The sequence below is a fragment of the Falco punctatus genome, assembly GCF_963210335.1.
Source record: "Falco punctatus genome assembly, chromosome: 3".
Taxonomy (NCBI): domain Eukaryota; kingdom Metazoa; phylum Chordata; class Aves; order Falconiformes; family Falconidae; genus Falco; species Falco punctatus.
The window spans coordinates 104,158,728-104,180,656 of NC_137582.1; the positions used below are offsets into that span (position 1 = coordinate 104,158,728).

The window sequence follows — 21,929 nt, forward strand, 5'->3', positions numbered from 1 at the left end:
CAGTGTCCCCCCCTCCCTTGCGGGGGGGTGTGCAGCGGCGGGGGGCGCAGCGGGGGGGCGCGGGGGGGGGGGGGCTTCCCGCCTCGTCCCCCGAGCTGCTGCCGCCCCCGTCCGTCACCTCCAGCTCCGAGTCCGAGCCCGGCTCCAGCGGCCCCCCGGGGGGGGGGGGCGGGGGGGCGGCGGGGGGGGGGCGGGGGGGGGGCGGCAGCGGCGGGTAGAAGGGCGGTGGGTAGAGCGCGGGCAGCTTGGTGGGGGGGGGGCAGGGGGAGCCCCCCCGGCACGTAGGGCCCCCACCCCCACGGGTACTCGGGTACCGGCGGCCTCGCGTAGCCCCCCAGCAGCGAGGGGGTCTTGGAGTAACCGGAGAGACCTGGGGGGGGCGGGGGGGGGGGGGGTGAGACTCCAGGGTGGGGGTCCCTGATTCCCCCCGGGTGGGGGGTCCCTGCTGCCCCTGGGTTGGGGTCCTTGATCCCCCCCGCGTGTGTGTCCCCCCCCCCCCATGCCGACCCCGCTGCCCCCCCAGCCCCCCCAATCACAGCACCCGTGTCACCGCCCCCCACCCCCCCGGGTCGGGGTCCTGCCCCCCCCCCCCCCCTCCATCCCTGCGCCCCCCCCTCACCAGAGCCCAGGAAGGGCAGCGCCGCCTCCAGCCGCAGCTTCTCGGCCTCGGGCTGCCGCTCGAAGAGGGGGGGGTCTCCCGGGGGGGTCGGCGGGGCGCGGGCTGCAGAACAGCGACTGCAGCGTCTGCAGGGGCAGGGGTCAGCGGGGGGGGGGAGGTCACACCCCCACATACACACCTTGTGCCCCCGCCCCCCGCCCCGTACCTCGGGGGTGAGGGGGGTGCAGTCGGGGCCGTGTCCCCCCCCGGGGAAGGGGCCGGGGGCCAGAAGCAGCGGGGCCCCCCCCGCCACGTCCAGCAGCGGGTAGTTGACCAGCACCACTTTGCTGAAGTTGAACTTGTAGGTGAAGCGTTTGCCCTTGGTCTTGTGCAGGGATCCGCTTGTTGTAGTAGTACCTGGGGGGGAGGGGCGGGGGGGGAGAGTGAGGAGGGGCGCTGGCGGGGGTCCAGTACTCGCCAGTGCCCCCCAGTGCCCGCCAGTGCCCGCCAGATCCCCCCAGCACACCCAATATCCCCAGCATCCACAGCGCCCCTCAGCATAGGAAGCACACGCAGTGCCCCCAGCACCCCCAGCACACCCAGTATCCCAGCACCCCCAGTATCCTCAGCACCCCCAGCACCCCAGTATCCCCAGCACACCCAGCACACGCAGCGCCCCCAGCATCCCCAGGACCCCCAGCACACCCAGCACACCCAGTGGCCCCAGCACCCCCAGCATCCCCAGTATCCCCAGCACCCCCAGCACCCCCAGCACCCCCAGCATCCCCAGCACACCCAGCACACGCAGCGCCCCCAGCATCCCCAGCACCCCCAGCACCCCCAGCACCCCCAGCATCCCCAGCATCCCCAGCACACCCAGCACACGCAGCGCCCCCAGCATCCCCAGCACTCCCAGCACCCCCAGCACACCCAGTATCCCCAGCATCCCCAGCATCCCCAGCACCCCTAGTATCCTCAGCACCCCCAGTGGCCCCAGCACCCCCAGCATCCCCAGCATCCCCAGTGCCCCCAGCACCCCCAGTGCCTGTAGCACACCCAGTACACCCCAGCACCCCCAGCACCCCCAGCGTCCCCAGTGCCCACAGCGCCCACAGCACCCCCAGTGCCCCCAGCATCCCACCGCCCTCACCACCAGCAAAACAAGGCTCCCCCAGCCGGGGGTCGGGGTGGGTTTTGGGGGATCCGGGGGTGGGGGATGGGGGCCCACCTGAGGGCCCGGCTGAGCTTGTCGTAGTTCATGTGGGGCTTGCACTTGCGGACGCCCCAGAGCCGCGCCACCTCGTCGGGGTCCTTGATGACGAACTCGCCGTAGTCGCCCTGCCAGGCGATGACCTCGCGGTACTCCTCCTTGCGCAGCAGCTCCAGGATGAAGTGCCACAGCTGGATCTGCCGCGAGCCCGGGCTCGACTCCGGCTTGTAGGCCCAGTCCGGGAAGGCGAAACCTGCGGGGGGGGAGGGGGGCGGGGGGGCGCGGGGGGAGGTGAGACACCCAGGTGGCCGGGGCGACGGGTCCCCCGCGGGTGCCAGTGACACCCAGGTGCCCAGGGTGAGGGTCCCCTGGGTCTTGGGTGACATCAGGGCACCCAGGACAGTGTCCCCATGGGTCCCAGTGACACCCAGCTGCCCAGGGGGAGGGTCCCACAGACCCTGGGTGACACCAAGGTGGCCAGGGTGATGGTCCCATGGACCCTGGTGACATAAGGGTGCCCAGGGTGAGGTTCTCATGGACCCTGGTGACACCAAGGTGACCAGGACAGTGTCCCTGTAGACCCTGGGTGACACCCAGGTGGCCAGGGTGATGGGTCCCCCATGGGTCCCAGTGACACCCAGGTGCCCAGGGGGACGGTTCCATGTACCCTGGTGACATCAGGGTGCTCAGGGTGAGGGCACGCATGGGTCCCAGTGACACCAAGGTGACCATGACAGTGTCCCTGTAGACCCTGGATGACACCCAGGTGCCCGGGGGGAGGGTCTCGTGGGTCTTGGGTGACATCAGGGCACCCAGGACAGTGTCCCCATGGGTCCCAGTGACACCCAGCTGCCCAGGGTGATGGTCCTGTGGGTGCTGGTGACACCAGGGTGTCCAGGACAGTGTCCCCATGGACCCTGGGCAACAGCAGTGTGCCCAGGGGGACGGTCCCATGGACCCTGGTGACATCAGGGTGCCCAGGGTGATGGTCCCATGGGTCCTGGGTGACATCATGGTGGCCAGGACGGTGCCCCCATGGGTCCTAGTGACACCCAGCTGCCCAGGGTGATGGTCCCCCGCGGGTGCCAGTGACACCCAGGTGCCCAGGGTGAGGGTCCCCTGGGTCTTGGGTGACATCAGGGCACCCAGGACAGTGTCCCCATGGGTCCTGGGTGACATCAGGGTGCTCAGGGTGAGGGTCCCATGGGTCCCGGTGGCACCAAGGTTACAACGACAGTGTCCCTGTAGACCCTGGGTGACACCCAGGTAGCCAGGGCGATGGGTCCCCTGTGGGTGCCGGTGATGCCCAGGTGCCCAGGGGGAGGGTCCCGTGGGTCCTGGGTGACATCAGGGCACCCAGGACAGTGTCCCCATGGACCCTGGTGACATCAGGGTGCTCAGGGTGATGGTCCCATGGGTCCCAGTGACACCAAGGTGACCAGGACAGTGTCCCTGTAGACCCTGGGTGACACCCAGGTGGCCAGGACGATGGTCCCCCATAGGTGCCAGTGACACCTAAGTACCTAGGGGGAGGGTCCCACAGGTCCCAGTGACACCAAGGCGACCAGGACAGTGTCCCTGTAGACCCTGGGTGACACCCGGGTGCCCAGGGTTAGTGTCCCATGGGTCCTGGGTGACATCAGGGCACCCACGACAGTGTCCCCATGGGTCCCAGTGACACGCAGGTGCCCAGGGGGAGGGTCCCATGGGTCCTAGGTGACATGAGGGTGGCCAGGACAGCATTCCTGTGGGACTCGGTGACACCCAGGTGCCCGGGGCAATGGCCCCATGGACCCTGGTGACAGCAAGGTGCTCAGGATAATGTCCCCATGGGTCCTGGGTGACACCAAGGTGCCTGGGGCAATGGCCCCATGGACCCTGGGTGACACCAGGATGCCTGACCCCCCGTGGTCCCCCCAACAGCTGCTTTCCCCAGCCTGGGTCCCCCCATGCCACACGTGCCCCTGCTGCGAGGACCGCACTGTGTGTGTGGGGGGTCCTGGTGCTGGGGGGGACACATGGAGGGCCACAAGGGGGTCCCCAGCCGTGTCCCCCCCCCCTTCCTGTGCTCGCGGCGGGGGGTACCTGGGGTCCAGAGCGCCGGCACCGGCGAGGTGAGGAGCAGGTCGGAGACGCAGCTGCAGTCCATGGTGGGGGTCACACCTGCGGGGGGGGCACGGGAGGGGTTGGGGGGGGCAGCGCTGGGGGGGGTGGCGGGGATGGGAGGAGTTGGGGGTGTCCAGGGACGGGGTGCAGAGATGGGGCTGGAGGGGGGCGGGATTTGGGGGTGCAGAGACGGGGCGCGGTGGGGGACTTAGGGGTGGGGGCGATTTGGGGGTGGAGAGATATGGCGGGGGGTAGATTCCAGGCCTGGGGAGGATCCCCGCCCCCCCCATCTCCATCCCCCCCATCCATTTCCCCCCCCCCCGCCCCCCCCCCGTTCCTTGTTAGTTTTGACTCGGCCGCGGCGCTCGCGGCGGCGGCTCCGCACTAACGAGCAGCGCTGGGAATTGCGGCCCGCGGGCACGCGCCCGCCTGCACGCGGCGGCGCCTATACGGCCCCTGTGCATTGCCCCTATGCATCTATGCATTGCCCCTATGCATGGCCCCCATGCACGGCCCTTATGCACGGCCCCTATGCATTGCCCCTATGCACGGCCCCTATGCACAGCCCCCATGCACGGCCCCTATGCATTGCCCCTATGCACGGCCCCTATGCACGGCCCCCATGCACGGCCCCTATGCATTGCCCCTATGCACGGCCCCTATACGTCCCCCATACACTGCCCCTATGCACAGCCCCTATTCACACAGCCCCTATGCACGGTCCCTATGTGGCCCCTATGCACTCACCCCCTGCCTGTACACTCATCCCTTAAACACACAGCCCCTGTGCACCCATCCCTTAAACATACAGCCCCTGTACATGCAGCCCCTATACACACAGCCCCTGTACGCTCATCCTTAAACATACAGCCCCTGCACATGCAGCCCTCATACAGCCTGTTACATGCATCCCCTATACACACAGCTCCTGTATGCACAGCCCTTATACACTCAACCCCTTATGGACACATCCCCTATACACTCAGCCCCCTATACACACAGCCCTTCTACACGCAGCCATGATACACACATCCCCTATACACCAGTCCTTATACACACAGCCCCTATACATCCAACCCTTATATACACTTTGCACACACATCCTATATGCAAACATCCTTTACACACACATCCCCTATACACACATCCTTTACACATGCAAGCCCCTATAGACATATACACATGTATATGTGTCCCTTATACACCATCCCACCACCCCCCAAGCCCGCTATATACCTCCCTGGCACACGCGCCCCTCCCTTGCACACCTGTACAGCTCCCTTATACATAGATACGCCATTCTTACATACATATACATCACCTTTATGTACCTACGTCCTTTATATGTGCTTCCCTTATACACGTATGCACCTCCTTTACACCCTTCCATCTTTATACACACATCCCCTATACATACGTGTCCGTTATACACACTCCCCATATGTGCCACACACATTGCAGATGTGCACACACACACACACACACTGAGACACATGGACAGCCCTTATACACACTTATACATAAAACACGCACCTTATACACACTGGGACACGCCATGGACATGCCTACACATACAATATACACCATACGCTCCACAGACACACCCTGCCTGTAGGGTCACGTCCTGCAGACACATCCCCTACATGCACACAGTATATACGCTGTGCATACCCCCTATAGACACACCGGCGACACCCCTCACCCCCCCAAACACACAGCCAGGCACTACGACACAGACACCCCTATACGTTCAGGTCCTTTATGTACACCCCTATATGCTCACGTCCATGGACACCCCTATACATTCAGATCCTTCAGCTACATACACACAGTCCCTCTACATACACCCCCTATAGCCTCAGATCCCTCACAGCCACCCCTATACATTCAGATCCTTCACGTACACCCCTGTGTGCTCAAGCCCTGCATGTACATCCCCTATATGCTCAGATCCTTCATGTACATTGCAGCTCCTGCACAGGCACCCTCATACATCCAGATCCTTCACATACACCCCTATACATTCAGATTCTCCACGGACACCCCTATATGCCCTGCTCCCACACCCCGAGACGCTCAGTCCCTGCACGTATATCCCCTATATGTTCAGATCGTGCATGTACCCCCCTATACATTCAGTCCCTGCATGTGCACCCTATACGCTCACCCCCTTACACCCCTCCCCAGACACTCACCCCCTAGACACACCCCTATACACTCATCCTGTAGATACCCCCTATACACCACCCCCATATGCTCACCCCTATACGCTCACCCCTATACACCCCCACCCCCCTCGTGGGCCACCCGGGGCGGGCAGAGGTGTGTGTATACACCTGTGCGCGCGCCTTACCCTGCCCCCCCCCTCCCCCCCCCCCCCCCCCCCCCGTTCCCACGGCCCAGCCCCCCCCGGTCCTGCATTATTCATGGCCCCAATTAGCGCCCGGCCGCGGCCCCGCCTGGGCTCGTTGTTTCATGACCCGGGGCGATGGGAGCGCGGCCCCCGCCCCTCCCCCACCCCGCAGCCCCCCCCAACCGCCCCCCACCCCCCCCGGCCCGGCCCGGCCCGGCCCGGATCGATGCGGGGATCAATGGGGCCGCTTTGATCCGCCGGCCCCGGCAGGATAACGAGGGGCCGGGGGAGGGGGGAGGGGGGGGGGAGGGGAGGGGCGACCCCCGCCGCCTTGTGGCCCGGGTGGCCCCGGGTGCCCCCCGCGCGCGTGCGGCGCCCTGCAGTGCCGGGCACGGGTGTGCAACGTCGTGCAACGCCGGATACGGGCGTGCAAGAGCCGTGCAAGGCTGAGCGCACCGGAGCAGCGCCGTGCAGTGCCGGGGACGGGATGGGTGTGCAAGGCCGTGCAACGTCGGGCACGTGTGTGCACGCTGGCTGCGAGCCCCGAGGGCAGCCGGCACCCTGACGGGGGGGAGGGGGGGGCACCCCTATAGAGCTATGCAGCCTCCCTGTATGGAGCTATGCAGCCCCCCCAACAGAGCTATGCATCTGCTCCCTATAGAGCTATGCATCCCGTCCATATAGAGCTATGCATCCCCTATAGAGCTATGCATCCCCCCATATAGAGCTATGCATCCCCCATATAGAGCTATGCATCCCCGTATAGAGCTATGCAGCCCTCCCATAGAGCTATGCATCCCCTCTGTAAAGAGCTATGCAGCCCCCCTCATATAGAGCTATGCAGCCCCTCCCATAGAGCTATGCATCCCCCCATATAGAGCTATGCGAACCCCTCCCAGACAGATGCGCATCCCCACCATATAGGGGTACACAGCCCCTCTGTACAGCGCTATAGGGCCCTGCATAGCTGGAGCTTGGCAGGGATGCGGCAGCACTGGCACAAGGGGTCCATATGGCATCTATAGGGGAATGCAGCCATCTATACTGAACAGGACGAGCAGCCCGTATATGATCACATGCTCTGTAAGTATAGGTACCAGTACAGAAGGAGTGTCAGCCTATAGAGGCAGCGTGCCTATAGGAATACATTTTTTAAGGGAAGGTGAAGGTAAACACCCGCAGTATACGTCCCTCTATAGAGGGCACCGACTCTCCATACGTGCCTCTGCCCACACTCTGAGTAAACGCCACCAACAGAAAGGCTGCTATAGGATTCGTACCCTATAGCTATTTGCAGAGGGAGAACACTCCGCAGGCAGCATGGCAGTGCGAGCACTGTGCTATATATGTGCTTATATGTGCTGTGCGAACGCACCGAGGCAGGAGAGCACAGCCGGTACCGGACCCCGTATGGCACCCCCCCTATAGCCATAGTATTTATACAATGCATCTATAGGTGTTTGTGCAGAAAGAGTAGCTGAGAGCCTTGGTGGGAAATGTGTCCCCTATACAATTAATCTATAGCCGGCGGTGGGGGCAGAGCAGCCCCTATACATTGGGTCTGCATGAGACGCATCCGTATAGACAGCATAAGGAGAGAGATCCCCTATATACGTGCGTGCGGGCTGTTACAGCCCCAGCCCCTATTTTCCTGTAAAGGCGGCATATGCATTGTATAGGTGTCTCTATACCATGGCCGCCAGGATGCACCTATATTGAGGGCTGCTCCTATGGCGTGGCTGCGGCATCCTACAGTGTATCCTATAGAGCCCCCCGCAGGGGCAGGAGCATGTCCATATGGACAGTGTATAGGGGACAGCGGTAGGTGTGTGGCCATATGTACCGTGTATAGGAGAAGGGATGGTGACAGTGGCATTTCCATACAGACCCGGCGCAGGGGACGGGGGTAGCAGCGTTTCTATACGTACTGTGCATAGGGGATGGGGACAGCAGTGTGTCCATATGTATCGTGCATAACGGATGCAGTGACAGCGGTGTGTCCATATAGCCGTGCATAGGGGATGGGGTGGACTGTATATATGGTATGGGGGGACATACAACCCATACATAGGGATGGGGGGGCTGTAGGGACTGTGTGTATGGTATGGGGGGACCGCATTAGACCATGCATAGGGGATGGAGGAGCCATATGGATGGTACATATGGTACGGGGGGACCATATAGACCACACATAGGGGATGGAAGGACATATATATGGTAGGGGGGGCATACAGATCATGCACTGGGCATGTGGAGGGAGCACACAGACCATGCATAGGGGACGGGGGAACCATATGGACTGTACGTATGTATGGGGGGGATTGTATAGACCACGCATCAGGGATGGAGAGACCGTATATATGGTATTGGGGGGGGCATACAGTCTGTGCATAGGGGATGGGGGGGGGGGGCATAGGACTGTGTGTATGGTATGGGGGACCACAGAGAGCATGCATAGGGGATGAGAGACCATATATATGGTATGGTGGGGCCATACAGTCCGTGCATAGGCGACGCAGCGCATCTATATGGCCACCATATAGGGTACAGGGGGATGCGACCATACGGCGCCAGGAGCGGGTCCGGGTGGGCTGCCGCGTGCGCGGGGGTGGGGGGCCGGTCCCGGCGGGGGGGGGGGGCGGGGGGGGGGGAGGTGGGGGGGGAGGTGGGGGGGGGAGGGGCCCCGGGGCCGCCACATCAAAGCGCCGCCGCCGCGGGGCGGATCCGGGGGCCGGGGGCTGTTTGCGCTCGGCGGGTCCGGGAGGGGAGGGGGGCGCCGTAATTAGCCATTACCAGGTGATTAATGCGGCGGGGGGCCGGCTCGCAGGCGGGGGCGGGGGGGGATGCACACGCGTGTGCAACGGGGGAGCCACGGAGGGGGGCTCAGCGCTGTTCCCCCCCTTCATTTCACGTGTGTCCCCCCCATTTCACGACACCCCCCCCGCCTTAACGCGCTTCTTAATCAAAGGGCTTAATTAACAGCAGCGCAGGCACGTGCGTGGCTCCTTGCACACGCGTGTGCAAACGTGTGGGGGGGTCCCGTGTGGGGGGGTCCCGTGTGCGGGGGACACGGCACGGGTGGCCCCCAGCTGCCGGGGCCATATGTATCTATACGTGTCCAGGCATGTCTATACATGCCCACACGTGTCTATATGTGTCCATACACGTCTGTACGTGTCCACATGTGTCTATACATGCCATATGCGTTCGTAGTGTCCATATGTGTGCATACATGTCTATACGTCTCCATATGTGTCCGTACATGTCTGTGCATTTCCATGTGTGTCTATAGATGTCTGCATGTGTCCATACCTGTCCATATGTGCCTGTACGTGTCTATACATGTCTATACCTGTCCATATGTGTCTGTACATGTCCATATGTATCATCACATATCTGTACCTGTCTACACATGTCCATATGCATCCATACGCATCCATAGGTGTCCATACATGCCTCTGTGCATCCATACCTGTCTATATGCATCTATACTCATCCATACACATCCATAGATGTCCATACATGCCCATACCTGCCTCTATGCATCTATATGCACCCATGCACATCCATACGTGCCCATAGGTATCCATACATGCCTATACGCATCCATACCTGTCTCTATGCATCTATACGCGCCATGCGCATCATATACGTGCCCATAGGTGCCCATAGAGCCCCCGGCTGTGCCGCCCCCCCGCAGCCCCCCCGTGGCTCCCGCGGCCCCGGCTCCATATTTCTTCATTTGGAGCCAATTCAGCCCCCTGACGCCGCCGTTATTGCAGCGTCGCGCGCGGGCAGCCGGGGGGGCACGGGGGGGACCCCAGCCCTGGGACCCCCCCCGGGGGCTGGGGGGGCTGGGGGGAGGGGACGGAAGGGGGCAGTGGGAGGGTGCAAGGGCATGGGATGCAAACATGAGGTGGTGGTGTAAAGTCGTGGTGGTGCAAGGCCACAGTGGTGTAAAGCCGCAGTGGTGCAAAGCCAAGATGCTGGTATAAAGCCAAAGCGCCGGCACAAATCCACAGTGGTGCAAAGCTGTGGTGGTGCAAGACTACGGTGGTGTAAAGCCACAGTGGTGTAAACGATGGCGCTGTGAAGCCAAGATGCCGGCGTGCAGCCAAAGCACCGGTGCAACAACGCGGTGTGCAACACTGCGACAGTGCAAGACGCAGTGGTGCAAGGCCGCAGCGGTGCAAATCCACTGTGGTGCAAGACCACGGTGGTGTATAGCCACAGTGGTGTAAAGCCACGGCGGTGTAAAGCTGCGGCATTGCAAAACAAGATGCCGGCATGCAGCCGAAGCACCCGTGCAACACCGCAGTGGTGCAAAGCCGCAGTGGTGCAAGACCACAATGGTGCAAAACTGCGGTGGTGCAAAGCTGCAGTGGTGCAAAGCCAAGCTGTGGGTGTAATGCCACAATGCCAGTGCCAACCCTGGTGTAAAGCAAAGCCATGGGGAGGGGGGGTCACACAGTGTAAAACCGCAACATTGGTGTAAAACTACAATGCTGGTGTAAAACCGCAACGTCGGTGTAAAGCCACAGTGGTGGTGTAAAACCAACGCGCTGGTGCAAGGCCAAGCATGAAACCAAGATGCTGGTGCAAAATCAAGGTGCTGGTGTAAAACCGGAGCGCCGGTGCTTAGGCCACATAGGGCCAAGGTGTAAAACTGAAGTGCTGGTGTAAGAGGCTGATGGGAGGGGAGGCACGATGGTTTGGGGGTGAGGGTGGGGGACCCCCAGGAGCACCCCGGTGCCGGTGGGCACATGGTGGCACCAGTGGTGCAAAGGGGTGAGGGGCTTGGGGGGTGGCTGGGGGGTTGGGGGGGGCGGGGGGGGGCGCTGGGGGGCTGGGGGGGGGTGGGCGTCGCGGAGGGCGCTAATTCCCGGCATCGATCAGGCGGGATGAGAGCAATAAATTATTGTGACAAGATGCAACTCTCGCACCGATCGATCGGGTGCTGGGCGGCCGCTCACCAGGGTGGTGCCACCCACCCCCCATCCCCGGCGTGCAAAACGCGTGTGCAAGGGTGCACGGAGCAGGCGGGTGCAAGGGCACGCATGTAAAGGGGGGGTGCTGAGCGCACGTGCAAAGGCATGTGGAGAGCACACGTGGCTGGGTGTGCAAAGCGCGGGTGGTGAGGGTGCACGGAGGGCGCTGGCATGCGTGTGCGGGGCACGCGTGTGTGAACATGTGGGGTGCACACGCCAAGGCACACAGGGCACGTGTATGCAGGCATGCAGAGCGTGCAGACAAGGACACACGGGACGTGTGTGCAGAGCACGCACACAAGGGCACGCAGAGCACACGTGCAAAGGCACGCAAAGCCCACATGCAAGGGCACGCAAACACGCGTGTGCAAACCCGCGCAGGGAGTGCCGTGGCCATGTGAGCCTGTGCCGGCACGCAGACAGACATGTGCGATCACACGCGTGACCTTGCCCAGCTTCAGCCCCTCCCCCCCCCAAAAAAAAATACCACTCGGGTCCCCTCTCCCCAGCTGCTCCCAACCTGCCCCCCGTGCTCCCCAGTCCCTGGCACTGGTGATACTGGTGGAACTGGGAAGAGGTGTACAGAGCCGATGGCACACGCGTCGCATGCTCAGTGGCGGGATGCGTGTGCACACGCGTGTCCCCTGCACGCGGCAGCACTGAGCCCCCCCACCTCCCTCTGCTCTGCACCCCGGTCACGCGTCGCGCCCTGTGCTGCATTGTGCAGCCCCCCCCCCCCCCAGTGCTGTAAGGCTGGGGGGGCTATATGGTGTGGGGGGTATAGAGTTAGGGGGGCTATAGGGTCAGGGGGGCTGTGGTATCGGGAGTCAGGGGGCCTATAGGGCTGTGAGTCAGGGGTCTGGGAAGGCGGGGTGTGGGGTCAGGGGGGTCTATGGAATGTATAGGGGAGGTATGGGGTTCATAGGGGTCTGTGGGATCTATAGGGGGGGGTATAGGGTCTGTGCACCCTATGGATCTGTGGTGCCTATGGAACAGAATGGGGTTGGGGGGTCTGTAGAGGTCTGTAAGGGACTGTGGGTCTGTGCAGATGCGTGGGGTTGGGGGTTATATAAGGATATATAGGGTTGGGGAGTGGTGTGGGGTCTGTGGGCTCAGGGGGTTGTATAGGTGTCAGGGACTAGGGATATATAGAAGCTGGGATATATAGGGGTCGGGGTGTGTATGCATAGGGGTCAGTAGTGTATATATAGGAGTCAGCAGTGTATATATAGGGGTCAGGGGTGTATAGAGGCCAGGGGCTCTGGGTTGTATAGGGGCCAGGGGTGTATAGGGGTCAGAGATGTATAAGGGCTGGGGGTGTATAGGAGCTGGGGGCTCTGGGGTGCATGGAGGCCGAGGGCTATATGATATATAGGGGTCGGGGGTGTATACCTAAAGGTCAGGGGTGTATAGGGGCTGGGGGTGTATAGGGGCCAGCGGTTATATAGTGTATAGGGGCCAGGGACTGTATGGTGTAAGGGATCAGGGGCATATAGGGGCTGTGGCTATATGATATATAGGGCCAGCAGCTGTGTGGTGTATAGGAGCCAGCAGCTTTATTGCATACAGGGGCTGGGTTATAGGGTGTATAGGGGTCGGGGGCACATAGGGGCTGGGGGTTATATGGTGTATAGGGGCTGGGATGCATAGGGGCTGGGGGTTATATGGTGTATAGGGGCTGGGGATGCATAGGGGCTGGGGGTTACATGGTGTATAGGGGCCAGGAGTTATGTGATGTACAGGGCTGGGTGGCATAGGGCTGGGGGCTATATGGCATATAGGGGCTGGGTGTGCATAGGGGCTGGCAGTTAGGTGGTGTATAGGGGCTGGGGGCTGTATGGCTATAGGGACCGGGGGCTGCGTGGTGTATAGGGGCCGGAGGCTGTATGGTATATAGGGGCCGGGGGCGGCATGGCTATAAGGGCCGGGGGCTCTGGGGGCCGCGGGCGGCCGCGGGCGCTGATGGATTCTCGCACTTGTCTCTTAATCTCCGGCGCGATCGATTCGCTATTTCCCTTTGTTGCCAGAAACTTCGATCCTGGCCGGGGTTGGGGCCGGGGGGCGGCAGAGGGGGGCCGGGGGGGGGGGGGGGGAGAACCCGGACGGAGCCGCCCCGAGGCGGCAGCGATGGGCGCGGGGGGACACAGGCACAGGACACCCCCCACCCCCCACCCCCCACCGCGGGATCGGCCGGACCCGATAGGAAACTTCGCAACTCACCGCGGGGCGGCTCCGCATGGGGCCGGGGGGGGGTCGCTCCGCCGCGGGGCCGGGGGATGCTCCGGGGGGGCGGGGGGGGCAACCGCCTTTAGAGGGGCCACAGCATCCGGACGGGGGCCGGGACACCGGGATGGGGGAGCGGGACACCGGGATGGGGGGAGTGGGACACCGGGGTGGGGGAGCAGGATGGGGGGAGCGGGGATGGAAGGAGCGGGGACCAGGGATGGAGCGAGAGGGACCCGGGAGCTGGGATGGAGGGACCGGGACCGGGGGAGCGGGATCGGGGCAATCGGGGATGAAGCGATCGGGACCGGGGGAGCGGGGAACCGGGAATGGAAGGAGCGGGGTATCGGGACCGGGGAGCGGAGATGGAGCTATCGGGGATGGAGGTGACGGGACCGGGGGACCGGGACCGGGGGAGCGGAGATGGAGCGATCGGGGATGAAGCGATCGGGACCGGGGAGCGGGGATGGAGCGATGGGGATCGGGGGAGCGAGGATGGAGCAATAGCGGATGGAGCGATCGGGGATGGATGTATCGGGACCGGGAGCAGCGGGGATGGAAGTACCGGCACCGGGGGATCGGGATCGGGGTCAGCGGGGATGGAGCGCCTGGGATCGGCGGGAGCGGGGATGGAACGATCGGGACCGGGGAAGCGGGAAAGGAGCGATCGGGGATGGAGGTACCAGGACCGGGGAGCGGGACCGGGGATTGGGGGATGGAGGGACCGGGACCGGGGAGAGGAGATGGAGCGATCGGGGATGGAGCGATCGGGACCGGGGGTGAAGGTACTGGGACCGGGGAGCGGGACCGGGAGCAGCGGGGATGGAGGAGGGATCGGGGGCAGCGGGGACGGAGCGCCCGGGATCGGCGGGAGCGGGGATGGAGGGACCGGGACCGGGGAGCGGGGATGGAGCGATCGGGAGTGGAGGGACCGGGACCGGGAGCAGCGGGGACGGAGGGACGGGGATTGGGGGATCGGGATCAGAGGGAGCGGGGCTGGAGCAGCGGGGACGGAGGGAGCGGGATCGGGCGAGCGGGGCTGGAGCGATCGGGGCTGGAGGGAGCGGGATCGGGGGAAGCGGGATCGGGGCAGCGGGGTTGGAGCGCCCGGGATCGGCGGGAGCGGGGATGGAGGGAGCGGGACAGCGGGGATGGAGCGATCGGGGTCGGACGGAGGGGGCGGGAGCGGGGAGGGAGGGTCGGGGGGTGCGGGGTGGGGGGTGCGGGGGTCCGGGGAGCGGCGGCGCGCGGGAGGAAGACGGCGGTGGAGCGGGCAGGTGGGAGCGGGGCAGGGGCCGGGGGGAGAGAGGGAAGGAGGGATGGAGGAGGAGGAGGAGGAGGAGGAGAGAGGGATGGATGGAGGGATGGAGGGAGCCGGGAGGGAGGGAAGGAGGGAGCGGGGCAGGGGAGAGGGGAGGGGAGAGGGACGGGGCAGAGGAGGAGGAAGAGGAGGAGGAGGAGGGGGGAGGGATGAAGGAGGGATGGAGGGAGCAGAGAAGGGATGGAGGGAGCAGAGAAGGGATGAATGAGAAGGGATGGAGGAGGAAGGAGAAGGAATGAAGGAGGAAGGAGAAGGGATGAAGGAGGAGGAGGAGGAGGGAGCGGACCAGGGTCCGGAGGAGGGATACAGGGATGGAGGGAGCAGAGAAGGGATAGAGTAGAGGAGGAGGGATGAAGGAGGAGGAGGAGGGATGGAGGGAGCAGGGCAGGGCAGGGGCCAGAGGAGGGATACAGGGATGAAAGGAGCGGAGAAGGGATAGAGAAGAGGAGAAGGGATCAAGGAGGAGAGGAGGGATGGAGGGAGTGGAGAAGGGATGAAGGAGGAGGAGGAGGAACAGAGGGAGCGGAACAGAGATGAAGGAGGAGAGGAGGGCCAGAGGGAGCAGAACAGGGATGGAGGGAGCGGGGCAGGACCCGGAGGAGGGATGCAGGGATGGAGGGAGCAGGGCAGGGACGGAGAAGGGATTCAAGAATGCGGGGATGCAGGGATGGACACAGGGATGCAGGGAACGGAACAGGGATGGAGAAGGGATGAGGGATGCAGGGATGGAGGGAGCGGGGCAGGACCCGGCGGAGGGATGCAGGGATGCAGGGATGGAGGGATGCGGGGCCGGAGGGAGCGGGGCGGCAGCGGCGGCGCAGGGTTTAAGTAGCGGCCGAGCGGGGCCGGCGGATCGATGGATATAATTTTCCTCAAACTCGGAAAATAAAGTTCATCGCTGATCAAATTTGAAAACAGATGTCGCGGCGCGGCCCTAAATGGGCTTCGATCCGGGGGGGGGGGGGGGGGGCGGGGGGGGGCGGCAGGCTTCGGCAGCACCCGGGGACCCCCCCCTGGACCCCCAGGCCTGCCGACAGGTGTGCAAACGGGGGTGCAAACGGGGGTGCAAATGTGGGTGGGGAGGTGGGAGGGAGGTGCAGGGGGGCCAGCCTTGCACCCAAAGCCACCCGCTGGGTGCACATGCGTGTGCAAGGAGCCGTCGCACACACTCACCCCCCCGAGCTGTGCACGTGCAAAGCGGGTGACCCAAGGCCTGGCATGCGCATGGGGGGGCGCACAAGGCGAGCGGGGCCTTGCACACGCGTGTGCATGAGAGGCCACACATGACAGTGGGCCACATATGCGTGTGTGTCCCCCCATCCTTGCACACGCGTCGGGGGCTGTGATGGCTGCGTCATAATTTGGGTCTGAGGGGGGGGGTTCCCTTCCACACCAGCCCCCCATAATTTGGGTCTGGGGTGTCCCCTCCCACCCTGGCTCATGGTCAGAACAGGGTACCCCCCCAAACCCGCCACCCCCCCAGTTCTGGCTCTGGGGGGACCCCCCATCCTGCCCCAACTCCATGAGGTGTTCCCCCCCCCCCCCTTTTGGGTCTGGGGCCCCCCTCCCTGAGCCCAATCTTACCAAGGGGGGTCCCCCCTCGTTTTGGGTTGGGGGGGACAGCCTCCCGCTTCCAAATTCGTTGAGGGGGGGCATTCTGGCTCCGGGGACCCCACCGTCCTTGAGCACAACTCACAGAGGCCGCCCCCCCAGTTTGGGTCTGGGGGACCCCCTTCCCACCCCAAATCCTGCAAAGCCCCCCCCCCCCCCCCCCCCCCGTTCCCACTCCAAACTCGTTAAGGGGGTCCCCCCATATTCTGTGTCTGGAAGCACACACCCCCTCCTCACCAGGGGTCCCCCCAACTCAGATCTGGGGGTCTTGGGGGGCCACACCCCTCCTCCCCACAGCCTCACCAGGGGCGTCCCCAATTCACATCTGGGTATCTTGGGGACCCCCCCCCCCATCCTCACCCGTTGTCCCCCCAATTCACATCTGCGGGTCTTGGCGTCCCTCCCCCCCCCATATCCTGACCAAGGGGTTCCCCGATTCACATGTGGGGGTCTTGGGGGCCCACCCCCCACCATTCTCACCAAATGCCCCCCCCAATTCACATCTGGGGGTGCCCCCCCATCCTCCCCAGGCATCCCCTCAGTTCAGATCTGGGTGTCTTGGGGTCTCCACCCCTCTCCCCATCCTCACTAGGGGGGGTCCCCAGTTCACATCTGGGGGTGTGTGTCCCCCACAAGTATCCCTCCAATTCCCATCTAGCTCCCCCCCTCCCCGTGCCCCGGGTGAGATCTGAGGGCTCCAGGCAGCAGCCCTGGCCTGGGGGGGGGGCTGGGGGAGGGGGCAAGAGGGGGGTCCCCAGTTCACACCTGGGTGCCTTGGACTCCCCCCATCCTCACCGCGGGGGGGGTGTCCCCAACTCAGATATGGGGTACACCCCCTCCCCATCCTTTCTGGGGGGGTCCCCAATTCACATGTGCCCTCCTCCCATCCTCACCAAGTGTCCCCCAAATTCCCATCTGCCCCCCCCCCATCAGATGTCCCCCCAGAGTTCACATCTGGGTGTCCTGGGCGTCTGCCCACCCCCCCCATCCTCACCAGAGGGGTCCCCAAATCATGTCTGGGGGGTCTTGCCCCCCCCCCCTCCTCACCAAGTGTCCCCCAATTTCCATCTGGGGGGGGTCTTGCCTCCCACCCCCCCTCCCCATCCTCACCAGGGGTGGCCCCAATTCCCATCTGGGGGTGTTTGTGTCCCCCATTCTCACCAAATGTCCCCCCAATTCCCATCTGCGGGGTCCCCGTCTCCCCCCCAGGGTGGGCTCCGAGGGCTCCGGGCAGCAGCCCTGCTCCGGGGGGGGCTGTGGGGGGGGCAGCAGGAGCCGCGTGTGTTTTCGTATCTGTCTGGTCTCCTGGAATTATGAAAAATACCCCCATCGACAGCGCGGCTCAGCTTCGATTACGGCAGATAGGACATGACAGCCCCCGATCAATAGCAGGCCCGTCCTATAAAGTGTCAAGTAATGAATCAATTTCGACTAAATTTTCCATTTTTCAGGGGCCGTTCGGCGAGAGAAGAATATCCTCTTTTGTAAAGATATTATTATCGATTGCGGCGGCAATTTGACATCAGGGGTAGTTAATTCCACTCAGAATAAAATTGAAAACACTTGAGAGCGGGGGAGAGAGAAGGGAGAGACAAAGGAGAGAGGGACGGGGGAGGGGAGGGCGGGGGGGGGATCGGGGGGTGAGGCAGGGGTTTGGGGTGATGGAGGGATGGGGGTGATGGGGGGGTTGGGGGGGATACAGGGATCAGGGGGGATACAAGGAGCGGGGGGGTACAGGGATCAGGGGGCGATGGTGGGATCGGGGGTGACAAGACGGATCAGGGTGATGCAGGGATGGGGGGTGATGGGGGGATCAGGGAGTGATTAGGGATCAGGGGCTGATACAGGGATGGGGGCGCGATACAGGGACCAAGGGGTGATACACGGTTTGGGGGGGTACAGGGGTTCAGGAGGGTAACAGGGATGGGGGTGATGGTGGGATTGGTGGGGGGATAGGGGAGGGATGCAGGGATCAGGAGTGATGCAGGGATGGGGGGTGATACAGGCATAGGGGGTGATGGGGGGATCAGGAATGATAACAGGGATTGGGGGGTGATGGGGGATTGGGGGTGATACAGGGATCAGGGGGGATAGAGGGACCAGGGGGATACAGGGATCGGGGGGTGATGGGGGGATCAGGGGGGCAATACAGAGATGGGGCGTGATGGGGGATGCAGGAGTGCTATGGGGATTGGGGGGTGATAATGGGATTGGGGGGTGATACAGGGATGGGGGGGTGAAGATGGGATTGAGAGTGATATAAGGATCGGGGGGGTGACAGGGGGATTGAGGGGTGATGGTGGGATCAGGGGGTGAATCAGGAATGAGGGGGTGATACAGGGATGCGGAGGCAGTGGAGGGATCAGGGGGTGATGGGGGGATCGTGGGGTGATGGGGGGATTAGGGGCTGACAGGGATAAGGGTGTGACACGGGGATGTGGGGGTGACACGGGGATATGAAGGTGACACAGGGGTATGGGGGTGACACGGGGGTGATGGAGGGATCAAGGGGTGATGGAGGGACCAGGGGACACACATAGCACCATGCAGGACAGATGGGGGGGGCGGGGGGGGGGGCGGGAGGCTGGAGACCCCCCCCCTCCCTTGGGACAGTGGGGTGATCCCCAGCTTTGGGGTGTCCTCAGCCCTGTCGCAACCCCAGGGACCCTTCATCCTGGGGGGGTGACGGGACGGATGGACCCCACCATGTCTCCGGTGGGAATTTGCACCCACGTGTGTGACACATCCCTGGACACGGAGTGGAGGCACAGGGATGGGGGGTGGGGTGGGGTGGGGACCTACTCCCCAACCGAGGGGATCCCAGAGGTCCCCAGAGGGGGTCACCCAGCATTGAGCCCCCCCTCCAGCGGGTGCCCATGAGCACACGTGTAACCACGTGTGTGTGGGGCCACATGCCCTGCCCTGGTCGCATCCCCAGTGGGACACCCCCGCTGTGGTGAGAAGGGGGGACAGTGGGAGGGTCTGAGGGTGGGGAGGGGGGTGCCCGGGCCCTGCCTCCCATGCCTGGGGTGACAGGGACTGTCCAGGTGCTCCCTGTCCCAGGGTGCCTGCCTGCATCCCGCGTCCTGCAGCATCCCACATCCCACAGCATCCCACAGCATCCCACAGCATCCCGCATCCCGCAGCATCTTGCATCCCGCAGCATCCCACATCCCACAGCATCCCATGTCCAACAGCATCCCTCACCCTGTAGAAACCCACAGCATCCCGCAGCATCCCACAGCATCCCGTGTCCCACATCCCACAGCATCCTGTGTCCAACAGCATCCCACAGCATCCCACAGCATCCTACATCCTACATCATTCTACATCCTGCATCGTCCTGCATCCTGCATCATCCCATATCCTGCACTCTCCTACATCCCGTATCATCCCTCATCATCCCACATCCTGCATCCCTCATCATCCCGTATCCCACATCATCCTGCATCATCCTACATCCCACATCATCCCACGTCATCCCACATCATCCCACATCCTGCATCCCACATCATCCCGTATCCCACATCATGCCATACCCCACACTATTCCCCATCATCCCCCATCATCCCACATTGTCCCCCATCATCCCACATTCTGCATCCCCCATCATCCTGTATCCCACATCATCCTTTACAATCCCACATCACCCTGCCTCCCACATCATCCCACATCACCCTGCATCCTGCATCATCCCATATCTGACATCCCGCACCATCCTGCACCCTGCACCATCCCATATCCCACATCCCCATCCCTTCCCCCCCCCCCCCCCCCCCGGCTGTGCTGAGGGTCTCCAGTGGGGCCAGGCCGCTTCCCGCCACCTCCTGTTTGTCTATTCTGCGCTCATACCACATCCTGCATCATTCCACACCATCCCATGTCCCGCACCATCCCATATCCCGCATCCTGCACCATCCCATATCCCGCATCCTGCACCATCCTGCGTCCCGCACCGTTCCACACTACCACATATCCCGCATCCCGCACCATCCCGCACCGTCCCATATCCCACATCCCACATCATCCTGCATCCCACATCCTGCATCCCACATCCCACATCACCCTGTATCCCGCACCATCCCATATCCCGCATCCTGCACCATCCTGCAGCACCCTGCACTATCCCATATCCCACATCCCACATCATCCCATATCCCACGTCCCACACCACCCCCGGCTGTGCTGGGGGTCTCTGGCGGGGCCGGGCCGCTTCCCGCCGCCTCCCGTTTGTCTATTCTGCGCTCACGAGCCGCATTATCCCGGAGAAAATGAATCTTTCATGAGTGATTTGTCGCCGCCCGGCCCGGCCCCGCGTTGTTTAATGTTTCAATTTGGAGGAAGCAAAACATTCAATCAGGCGGATTAACTGGTTAATGCCGCCCATCGCTCAAGCTGTCCGCCACGCCGCGCCCGCCGCGCCCCACCGCCGCCCGCCGCGCCCAGTGCCGCCAACGCCGCCATCGCCAGCATCACTGCCATCACCATCGATGGGGCGCAAGGGGGGATGGGGGAGCGGGGGTGGGGGAGGGTGCCCCGACGCTGCCAACGCCACCAACACCACCACTGCCACCATCACCATCATCACTGCCGTAGGTGGGGGCCATGGGGGGCTGGGGGAGGGCGCCCCAATGCCACCAGCATCGCCAATGCCACCAATGCCGTCATCACTGCCATCGTCATCAATGTGGGCTGTGGGGGGATGGGGGTGAGGGGCTGGGGGAGGACGCCCCAATGCTGCCAACGCTGCCAACACCATCGCCATCATCAATGGGGGCCATGGGGGCTGGGGAGGGTGCCCCAATGCTGCTGACATTGCCATCGCCACCAACGCCATCATCACTGCCATTGCCATCGATGTGGGCCATGGGGGGATGGGGGTGGGGGGTGGGGGGGACACCCCACCGCTGCTCTCCATGCTCAATGCTGCCAATGTCACCAACACCATTGCCTTCACCAATGGGGGTCATGGTGGTCAGGGGGGGGCGAGGGTGGAGGGGCAGGGAGAGAAGGGGTTCTGGTGGGGGTTCCAATGGGGTCTGTATGGGGGGCCTGTGGGGTCCCTACAGGGTCCTGAGGGTGTCTGGATGGGGTCCAAAAGGGGGTCCCTATGGGGTCCCAAAGGGGGTCCCTATGGGGTCCTGGTGGAGCTCCATATGGGGTTCCTACAGAGTCCTGATGGGGTCCCAATGGGGTCCTGGTGGGGGTCCTGATGGAGGTCCCAGTGGGGTCCCTATGGGGTCCTGATGGGGTCCCTACAGTGTCCTGATGGGGTCCCAATGGCATCCAGATGGGGTCTCAGTGGCATCCCAGTAGGGGTCTATATGGGGTCCCTATGGGGTCCCTACAGAGCCCTGATGGGGTCCTGGTGAGGGTCTATATAGGGTCCCTATGGTGTTCCTACAGACTCCAGATGGGGTCCCTATGGGGCTTATATAGGGATCCTGATGGGGTCCCTGTGGTGTTCCTACAGGGTCCCAGTTGGGTCCCGATGGCATCCTGCGGGGGGTCCATATAGG

General features: G+C 63.4%; 1 protein-coding gene across 1 annotated transcript in view; it reads right to left on the reverse strand.

Moving 5' to 3' along the window:
- LOC308061125 (ETS domain-containing transcription factor ERF-like) overlaps positions 1 to 10,677 on the reverse strand; it is a gene marked incomplete at its 3' end in the record, with an annotated part of 11,087 nt that extends 410 nt beyond the window's left edge. Inside the window, 8 exon segments of the mRNA XM_080380676.1 lie at positions 315 to 370; positions 620 to 692; positions 694 to 744; positions 825 to 992; positions 994 to 1,015; positions 1,827 to 2,061; positions 3,894 to 3,971; positions 9,880 to 10,677. Coding sequence (XP_080236802.1) covers positions 315 to 370; positions 620 to 692; positions 694 to 744; positions 825 to 992; positions 994 to 1,015; positions 1,827 to 2,061; positions 3,894 to 3,971; positions 9,880 to 10,180 — 984 coding nt within the window. The 5' untranslated portion in view covers positions 10,181 to 10,677.
- Positions 10,678 to 21,929: the final 11,252 nt, after the last annotated feature.